This window comes from Anas acuta, chromosome 3, assembly GCF_963932015.1.
Source record: "Anas acuta chromosome 3, bAnaAcu1.1, whole genome shotgun sequence".
Classification (NCBI taxonomy): domain Eukaryota; kingdom Metazoa; phylum Chordata; class Aves; order Anseriformes; family Anatidae; genus Anas; species Anas acuta.
Window position 1 is genome coordinate 88,274,899 of NC_088981.1, and position 11,010 is coordinate 88,285,908.

General features: G+C 34.2%; 1 protein-coding gene across 5 annotated transcripts in view; it reads right to left on the minus strand.

Moving 5' to 3' along the window:
• The window catches only part of ADGRB3 (adhesion G protein-coupled receptor B3), a 477,382-nt gene that overhangs the window by 13,536 nt on the left and 452,836 nt on the right, over window positions 1–11,010 (minus strand). For all 5 annotated transcript variants that reach the window (XM_068678261.1, XM_068678260.1, XM_068678263.1 and 2 more), the window contains 2 exons: window positions 10,195–10,234; window positions 7,013–7,656 (listed from right to left, as the gene is read on the minus strand). In XM_068678261.1, coding sequence (XP_068534362.1) covers window positions 7,013–7,656; window positions 10,195–10,234 — 684 coding nt within the window. The remainder of the gene's footprint in view (window positions 1–7,012; window positions 7,657–10,194; window positions 10,235–11,010) is intronic.

An 11,010-nucleotide genomic window follows, 5' to 3' on the forward strand; every position in this document is an offset into this window, starting at 1 on the left:
TTTTAATGCTGTCAGTAAAAAGGAAAGTTTTGTGACTGCAAAATGAGTTGCTGAAGGGAACAGTGTGACCCCTTCACTGCAGTCTTGAAAGTGAGGTTGGACTGTGCATTACAGAAATACACTGTAGAAAATGTTCTTGCATTGATAGAGGAGATGACCTGAAAGGAGATGATCTTTTCCATTTCTAATTTCTACAACTCTTTAATCTTGATTGATAAAATACATATTACAGCAAAATAAATAAATAAACAAATAAATAAATAAATAAACAAATAGTAAAAAAAAATATATATATATATCTCAAGCTCTCGAGCCCTTCATGCCAGGACCAAAGCGAAACTCTTTGAAACAAGGTCTGCTGTAGTAATTTATTTAAAATCAATTTTACTTTGTGCTAATCACGTATAGTTTTTCTGCGTAATTCCAGAGCAACTTTAAACTCTGCTCACTGGGGGACAAAAATAGAACACTGAAGAATAATTTCCATACAGCAGCATGCACTAATCTGCTGGCACTAGGAAAGAGCTGCTCTCACTAAATGACTAATAAAATCCCTCTCCATCTCTGTAAAACGACAAATGCCTGGTTCTCTCCTTATTCTAGTCTGCATTATGCCACTACCTGATTAATTACATGAGATACTCCTGAAGATATATTACATTGTGCGAAGTATAATTGAAACCAGAGATACCACATTATAGTGAGGGCTATAACCATGTTTCCATTAATATAAAGCTTTATTATCAGCAGTTTATAATTCATTCTGAGATTAGATTTGACATACAAGATCTTAGCCTGGGGAGGATTTTTTCCCTGAGCAAAATTAAAGGAGAATCTCTTTTGGCCCTCAGAGATATGAAAGTGGAATGTGAGTAGACAGTTTTGATTTAAAATGTCTTTTGTATGTATATAACCGAAAAAAAAACCCTTGGTTTCTGAATAGAAGATTGCATTGCCTATTAGTTTATAAAATGAGCTGGACATTAGGCAGTATATTTTAACAAAAAAGTGGATTACCATTTTAACGTGGGAATTTTAAGACCTGAAAATCTGCTAGCAAATTTAGCACTTCAACACAGCACAACCATAACTTCAGGGATCCCATTTTAAAACTGTTCCAGCATTTTTTTCTGGTTTACTGCTCATTTTTTATATATATATAACCTGCATATGTATTTACTCCAAAAAAAAAATACTTGTTTTGTGTTTCTGAAGGTTTTGGGGGCAAATGTAGCATTTCTTACATGGACAAGCAATTGAAAATATGTTTCCTAAGGGTTATTTGTAGTTAAGATAGCTGCTTGTGATATAAAAAATAAAATGTGCACTACACTCTCTAATGCTAAATAAATTTCCGTTCTTCACATCTTTAGTTTTTAGAATTAACTCTGCCTTATTCTACCTCCATTCCAGTAGAGCAGCCTAAGAATATGCTGCAACATTTTCTGAAGTCAGAGGAACTTAAGACCTACTCATACCACCAAAAGAAAGAATGGGCTAGGTTTCATTTCACTGAGAGTCACAAAATTGGCAAGAACTGTCTCGACAGTTCTTGAAATAAAAAAGAATGGAAGGGAGAGAAATCTGAGACAGAGAATGCCTGAAAAAAATAATATGTGGAAACATGATAAAGAGGAAATTTTTGTGGTGTTTGTCTTTCTATTTTTGTTCTCTCTCTCTCTTTTAAAATTTATTTCTTTTTAACTTCTCATATCATAAATCAAAATGACTTCACACCATTTTGCTTTTGTTCTGCCTGATGCTCTGGTACTTTATTGACAAGATTGGCTATTTTAACTGCATATTTCTTCTCTCCTTTCTGTTCTTTTGTTATTTAGAATTTACTTCTTCTCTATTTCTACCCTCTTTTTTTTCTCCCTGTTTTTGAACATCTGTCTTTCTTTACTCTCCTGTCTATATATATATATATATATATTTTTTTTTTTTTCTTTGCCCTTCACTATTTTTAATGTATCACTTTATTTTCTCAGCTGTAACAGTAAGTTCTTCCTGAAGTCCCACATTAGCAATTTGGCCAAGGAGCTCTGGGGATTACTTTCTTTGACTGTATTAAGAGCTCTCATGAATGAGTACAGAAGGGTTACTTGGCCACACTTCCAATTTAGGGGGTTTACTTCTTTATCCACATATCTCCTAGCAGAAATTGTGGCAGAAACACAAACAAGGAAATTCGAAAGAGAATTCATATCCTTTACATGGCAAACCATTTGGAAAGTCCCTTCTTTCCTATTCTTATAAAGCAGATGCTCTTTTTTGCCTTTAATGTTTCTTTTGCCCATGTTCGTATGCCCTTCCTCTTATTGTAGTTCTTTGTCTCCTTTTTCCATTTGAGCAGAAGTTCACACTACACTGACCTTCCCTTGAGATAACCCATCATTCCTGTCCCACAAATGTACAAGTGCAAGTCTCTTCACATAGCCAGGCAGCAAATGACCTACTCCTTCTTGCACATTTGTTCCACAATAGACAGAAGAATTACTTTTCCCAAAGATATGTTGTACAGATCAGCTTCCTCTGCTTTTAAACTTTCTAACCTTTCCTTGCATCTCAGTGGCTGGGTATGCACAACTTCACTTCAAAGTAATTTTATTTTAATGAGCACAGCACTCTAAGTGTACATTTTCAAAACAAAAACCATTCCTAAAGAGTGTATTGAGAGTCCTTTCTTCATTAAAACCAAAACACTTTGAACTGAAGGAGCACACTCCAAACCACTTTGATGCCAAGGTAACAAAGCCAATTTTAATCCATGCATATAAGGGATGTGCAGGAGATTAGCCAGATGTTCAATTACTGCTCAAAAACTCAGTGATGTACTAATATGCCTGCCTGTGTTTATAATTGCATGAATACTGTTGGGTACATACCAAATAAAAAATCACTGACTTGCACTCTGGGAATGTGCAGATCCTTAAATATATACTTACTTGGGCAATGTATTTATGTAAATATTATGACATTCTCCAACAATCTTTTGATAGTTGAAATTCTTCCATATGTAATAAAACTTTGATTGTTCCCTACAAATAATTTTGTTGCAAAAAAAAAAAAAAAAAAAAGTAGGTGTAAAAACTAGAAGAAAGCTTGTGACACGTGGTAGGATTCATCTGACTGAATTTAGGACATCAATATTTTTGATGTTTATACCTGACCTACTCATTTTCTCTTTCTCTGTGGTATCAGTATATAGCTGCACTGACAGCATGTGATTTACTTCATCCTACAGTAGATGTCTAAAAGTGGCCTAAAAGTGCATATTTCTCTCTGCTGACTCTGAAGAGGAGCCTAATGTGGAAAGATCCTTTCCAGGTCAGAATGGGAATGCCTACATTTAGATATTTAATAGTAGGGGTGATGGATCCTCCCTGCAGAGTTAAAAGTGAGGACATATGTTGTTGTGCTAACACTATGGTTCTGTTCTGAAACATCCATCTCCAATGATCATAATCAATACAAAGTCTAAACGAAAGAGAACACAAAAAAGACCCGATATTTAAATGTTCACTTTAAATATATATACATATATATGAACTATATGTTCATATGTATATATATATATGCCTATGAAGAGGTATATATATATACCTATATATTGGTTTAGGTATATATAGGTATTGGTATATATATACCTATGTGTATATATAGATGTGAAAATACTTAGGGGTTATGTTTTCCAAACTGTTGTCTAATTCTGTCGGTTCAGTCTTATGGCCACAAAGACTGGTATCTACCATAAAATGAGGGGGCAGATAAGAACTATTCAATGTACATCATTAAATTCCATTTCACTGTATGTCCAGCTGCAAACAGTTATTACTGCAATATTTCTATGTCTTCACGTGTTTGTGAATTCATAATTAAACTACCAAAATCAGATGCTGGGTTGGATTTTGGCTGAAAATGGATCATATGACATCTGAAGCCATTCTGATAACATGATAGATACTTTCTCTAACCACTGTGTAAACTATCCCCGTTTTAATATTTTTATTAATTATAGATTTTAAATTAAGAAGAAAAAAAAGGAAGAATTGTGTTAGCACAGGTCACAAATGCCTAAGCACATTTTACTAGCATAGTAAATGATAATTACTGTGTAACTACATGATAAAAAAAAAAAAGCAACACCAAAAACAAACAAACAAAAAAAAAAACAAAAAACAAAAAACAACAACAAAAACAAACGGTAGCATGGTAATTCCAGAAAAAGCACCTGGAAATACCTAATGGCAAATCATGGAGAGATTACAAGAAAACACTATAGGAGGACTCCTTTCCTTTGGAAGGGCACTCTTGTTCCTTTGGATCAACAAAAGGGGAACAGCCCCTACTGAACCCATGTGCTGCCATGTTGGATTTTGGGTGGGACAGCAATATCAACTGATAGCTAAGGGAAGCTTCCTAATGCTCAGAAGCTTCTCCTTTGGAAACAGTCTGGTCGGGCTCTGTTTGGAAAAACACGGGAAAAATGAGGTTTTGTTGCTTCATAGTGCCTGACAAAGTCATGACTTTTAAAAGGTCTTAAACTCTTCTAAAATTATATTGTATTTGAGATGTAAAATATTTTGTAAAAAGAAAATCCCTTGCCCTCCCTTCTTCTTTTTTTGGTTTCTCATACCAATAAAAGTTAATCCAGTTTGTCAGTTCTAGCCATTCTAGCATTCTGGGGCTTTGCCTCAACTCTGCTTTTTGCATACTGCATACATAAAACCACTATCACATTCTGGATCTGCTTATCTGTATCTGTTTAAGACTTATTTTCTTCTATGTACATTTTTTTCATGCTCCTATCTTCAATTCATTGCAGCACATCCTTAACAAAAGATGAAGTAATGCTATATAATCAAGTAGTGTTGAGAACCATGAAGACAGTCACAAAAGCCAAAACAGTTCCTTTCATTTTTGACCTACCCTAATATATATATTTTTCTTTTCCCTAAGTTATGGAATTATGTTCAGTTAGCTTTAATAACCTAACCATTTACAGCTTTTTGGGCCAAAATACAGCTTTCTAAACTAAATGTGTTTACCAAATTGGAAGAGACTAAGTATTTGCTACAATATTTTATTATATTTTATTATATTTTCTACTTCATGTTTAATACTTTCTTCTGAGTATAAAAACGATATATAGAATGGTGATTTAGATTCGCTATCTATGCCACATCATAGAAGCAAGCTTTAAATATGATACAAATACAGTAAAAGTAAACTCTAAAGAAGCAATGTTTTAGGTTGCCTTTGGCACCGATGGAAATAAAGAAGGATCACTAGAGAGCAATTTAGACCTCAGGTAGAGTGGGTAGTAGGGTAACAGGTGTCTGTCTTCTCAAGGGATTAGGATTGTTCCCTTGATGTCTCACCCTAATCTAATACTAACAAGAATGGATCTGAGCCTCCATATAGTACTAAAAGTACTTGTAAGAAGTACCTGTAAGAACTTGCAGATAGACAGAAGGAGATACTAGTGGAAGGTGACCTGAGCTATTCTGTTTTTGTATTGGATTAAATTGGAGAACTCTTGTGCACCGCCTAAGATCTATTAATTAATATACCTGAGCTGAGGGTAGTAACTTTAATGATGCTAACTTGCTTTGAAAGAGCCTGTTTGAGCACTGAGTGTGGAAGTACTGAAGAACCGAAGATATTTTTCAGAAACCTTTTCAAATATTTATCCTAGGATTATACATATCCAATCCAACAGAGCCCACAGGAAGTGGACACTGCTTACTTGCAAAACTCCATATTTAATTTTTTCATTTTTTTTTCAGTTAAATTATGTCTTGCAAAAACTCAAGGTAGCATACAAATAATATAAAAACATGGGAAACGTTTCACAGTCGACACTTGTAAGGGCATCTCTTGGAAAGAAGCTAAGTTTTGATCTTCACAAATTCTCCAGTTGATACACACATAAAATTCAATTTAGAATAAATATCCATAGATATCTATTTTATGAAATATAGAGTATAGTTCTATGTCTAACAATTTAAAAATTGGAAAAAGCCTCTGCTTCCCTGCACAGACAACTCCAAAAATCATAAAGCAATTGCTAATGGCTTAAAGTCACATACAGTAGAATTTTTTTCCATCTTTAAATTCTTTCATAGGGTAAGTACCATATTTTTCTCATTTGTCTTCTTCTTTCCTATAACAAATGCTGCATTTCATAACCTTTGAAATGCTGGTGAAATGGATTTCCAATTGTTAAAGGGGACTGTATATGAAATCAATTCCACCTTGCTGATGATTTTGCATAACTAAAGACTCAATAGGAATAGCAATAGCTGACAGTTAGGTCAACAAGGTAAGTAGTTCCAGTTTCTGTAATGTTTAAATCCTACAGATTGTAGTAATTAAAGAAATGCTTATTAAAGGTTTTTCAGTCCATTTTTACAACATGACCGGTATCTGGGTTAATCCACAAGAAGTCTACTTGATTTTGCTGTACACATCAGCTGTACCAACGCCTGCACACACATACAACCACACAAACATGCGTACAAAACACTAAATGTCAGACTAACACATGGAAGAATTCAAGACTCATACTAGTGAGAGCAGAATCAGACTTATCATATCTAAGTGAGATATGATTGCCAGCAATAAGATAGAAAATATTTTAATTTTAATGGGCTTGCAGGTAGTTTCAATGATTGTCACTTGTATCTTGCAGCAGTATTCTCATAACAACATCGTATCTTCCATTGGTTTTGACCTGGCAAGTCATGACTTTTTTTTTGCAGTTGGCTGGAATTTTAAATCCCCAGGACAGTACAGTTTCAAACACTGGTTCTGAAACTTTTATCTTGTTTTCTATGTATAAACACTTCTAATACTAAGAGATATGTGAACAGCAGTGCATGATCCCAAACAATAATTTACTCTGAATTAAAACATTAGCTTAGACCCCTTAGAGACAAGCCACAATATATTGTTTTATCATATAATTAGAACAACAGAGCGTACAATTTGTTTATGTGTCACTGACCTCTAACGAGCTCATTGATATTGTGGATCCAGTTTCACTTCTGGATAATCCTGCATTGTCATCCAGCTCTGAAGCTATGAAATTCTTTACTGCTGTGCGGGGCTCAAATGGTAAACTCTGCATATGTTCTTGGGTGGGAAGATGCTGGTCTAAATTGATATTAAATTGGTCCATTACAGAAGGATTCATATTGAATTCTGGATTAACTTTGTAGTGCAACAGCCTTTCATGAGGTAATGTATCCATGCCTATATTCATTTTGCTCTCATCTTTCAGTGATGGCTGGGTGTTTACTGAGCTTCGGGGCATTACTATGTAGTCGCTTTCTATCATCCGTTCTTGAGGATGGACTATGTCCATATCTGCACCTCTCAAATTATCATCCGTGCATAAGTACACAGTCCTGCGCAGCTCACTGTTGTCTTTTTTCAAACACTGGTTAGCCAGTTCACTCATACTCATAGGCATGTGGAGACCTGTTGGTTGTTGGATGATGACTTTAGAGATGATGTTTCCAGGCAAGGTAGAATAGCTCATTCCTTCAGGGTTTGGTCCCTTCTCCTCCTCTTCATCATTTAGTGAGATTCTAGAAAGTGTTCCTGTTATTGTAGCTGCTCTGCAAGGTCCAATGTCTTTATGAAGAACTGTGGGTCAGAGAACAGACTTCTTGAAACATGAAACCATGTCTCTCAAACTCTGCTTTTGTTCGTGGCAGTATTTAGTAATATTCCCTTTACCATTGCATTTTCTTAACTCTTTTTCTGTGTTTAATAACTTTTATTTTATAAGTATTGCTTTGGGAAGGGTTTTTGTATAATCAACACCTCCTAATATTCTGTGTATAACTGACATATATATCTGACTAAGCCTCAGTCATTTAAATAAAAGAAAACCAGTCCTTCATTTATTGTTACTTTCTTATGTAGATCATAGGTGACCTGCAGCTTAAGAATGTGGAACTCAATTAAGGGTTTTCCAAAAAAACACAACAGTATGACATCTGTACTACCATTATTAACTCCACATAACCTCTTGGAAAATGTCAAACAGATTGTAAGGCAGTATAATTTTGTCAATATGTTGCAATCTTCTATTGTAAGATTATAGCCATGGACATGTATTCCTGAGCTTCTAAATGTTCTTTTTCATATATATATATATATAAAACCACAAAACTCTTCTGTGTTCAGTTATTTTTAAATAAAAGTGACAAAAAGTAACCACATTGGGAAGGAATTCCATTGCTATTAGAAAGACATATTTTGCTACATATGGAGAGGTTATAAAGAATATAAACATGTCTCATAAAGCATTCATTATTCTACTTTTGGTGTAGGCCTTCATGGTCAAAGTTGTACTGTAATCCAGCAATTTTTTATTAGGGTAAGCTGCATATGTAAATTTTATTAATCCTGTCCCTAAAAACCAAATTTTTCAGGAACACCGACAGATGTATTCAACAGCAAAGCATCCATCACTATCACTCTGAAAATTAAATATAAATTTGAAATTCAAAATTTGTAATGAAAGAAAAAAGGCTAGGTAGTAAGAATGAAAAATTTTAGAAATATCCAATTCCTGGGCTTGTTCCAGCTGAGTGCAAGGATATTTTTTTGTCCTGATTTAAAATAGTATGTTAATTTGCACCAATACCAGCTTGTGCAATAAAATTTTTCTCATGGACTGAGACAGTAAGATGACTGGAAGTATCTCAGGTGTTACACTCACATCGGTTTTGGTAGCCTGAGGGCTCTGATGACCCAGATCCTCCAGTACCTGTCAGTTCACTGACATGTTCCACAGGCAGCTCATATGGCAGCCCACTCTCCTACCTCACAAAAACTGATGCTAATTTTTCAATTATGAAGAGAACAATTTGCCTGTAAACAATGATACACAAATATCTGACACTGTGACAATTTACAATCCCCATGTCCTGGCACCCCAGTCCATTCTGTGCAATGCAGTGTGTCTGCTGCATTTTTTTTTACAGCCAGACTTCAAACAGTGACCTGTTAGTCAATCTTTCATTAAAAGAAACTGAAGATAATTTTTTAAATTCAGAATCCATCTGCTTAAGGCTGTCCATGCTGAAGAGCTATGGTGGCAAAGGTAAGAAGAAAGAGCTACATCAACTAATGCTGGACTTTCCTCTGCATTAGATGATAACAGGCATGAATTTTTATGTTACAGTGGACTGTCCTGTCCCTTCCAATGTTCATATTAAAACTAATCTACACAGAGAACAATTACCATATTCCAGAAACAGAGGTGGTAATTTTTTAAAGGTGTGTGACTAGAAACTCAAGCTCTACCTAATAAGATCAGCCTTCTTGGCTTGGCATACAGCAAGCAAAGACGGGCTTTGGTGGGTGATGCAGGACTCAGCTGTCCTGCCCTGACTCACCCTGCAGAGAAGTCACCCTCTGTCTCTTTCTTTTTCTCTTCATTGAAAATAGAGGGTGTCTAGGTAGACTCACCTCCTTAAGAACAACTGTCCTTTGGATAATTTCCTGGAGTGGAGCATTTCTATGGGGTTTAGAGGGCCATTTGTTTTTCACTGTGCTTTATTTAAGCTGGAAAAAGTAATTTCTTAAAATGAATTATTTTTAATGTGTAGAAACAGACAAAGCTGACTAATTGAAGATCACACTACTGAAATGTCTTTAAAAGAAAAATAAATTATTCCTATAAAGTGGAATCATATTTTATTTTCCTGATACCTTGTTGCTTAAGCTATTGTTGGTTTCACTTAAAGCCTTAGAAAACAGCCTTTTCAAAACTAACACCAATTTCTGTATCCTTCATATAAATAGGTTTTAATATATGTTATATAGTTTTTATTTTTTAAAAACAAAATGTCTTTCACAATTGCTTGTGTACTAGAGAAAGGATAATTTTGTGTGTAAATCTTATTTTCTTTCCAAAACCTTTTGCCTTCTAAGAGACAGTCACACCTTTGGGCTGCTTCCCAGATGCTGATTTCTAGTAAAAGGCTTTTACAAGAAAATGAAACAAATATTTTCATATAGTGGCATTTTTTTTTTTCTTTCCCAGCATTTATAACTATATGTTGTAAACAACACATGGTATTTTTTCTGACATCTACTTCAGAAAGAACTAGCACAATTTCTTTTTTTTTGTTTTGTTTTTTTAGCTAAACACTCTCTCAGTGATCTTACCTGACCGACAAGCAATGTCCACGTCCTTTTCAAAATCAGTCTGTAACAAGAAACAATGAAACAGGGTAACCATTATTAACTGAAAACTTAACCACAATACCTTTTTGCCAACTAGCGCTTCCAAAATGTCCTACTTACAGAGTCATAGTCTCTTAAAAGTGGTTTCTTGTTGCTGAGAAGGTGAAGTATATTGTTTTACAACAGCAGAGCTTTACAAAGTTTCCTAAAGTATAACTGGGTGGTTTTCAAAGTATGCTGCCTGACCAGAAAAAATAAAATAAAATAGGTGGAAATAGAGTATATAGTTGTAATAAAATGATACAATGTATATATATAATATTATATATATGGAAGAGTAACTTCTACATCTCTTGGAAGGATCATCTTTAAGGAAGCTTTTCATAGTTATACTATAAACATCAGTATGGAAAGCAGCCTGCAATACAAATTATTGTGAATAAGTGTAATACAGTTAGTCCACCCTATCTGAAACTTCATTAATTTGTTATGAAGTGGTTATTTGTTATATAGTATTCTGTCTATCCTGGCTACTAATGTAATCATGTAAAATTTTTCTTCCTTGAAAACAACTATTATGTATTTCAACAAATAAAAACATATTATAGGAACTAGGAATGAATTTTAAGAGTTGAAAATCCAAACACAATTTCCCCAGTTAAGTAACACTATTTATTCTGGTATAGAATACAAGTATTTATCAATTATGTTTTTTATTTCCACAGGTTTATTAATTACAAAAAATAATATAAAAAATAATAAAAAAATTGAACTGACGTTATTCTAGTTTATGAAGTC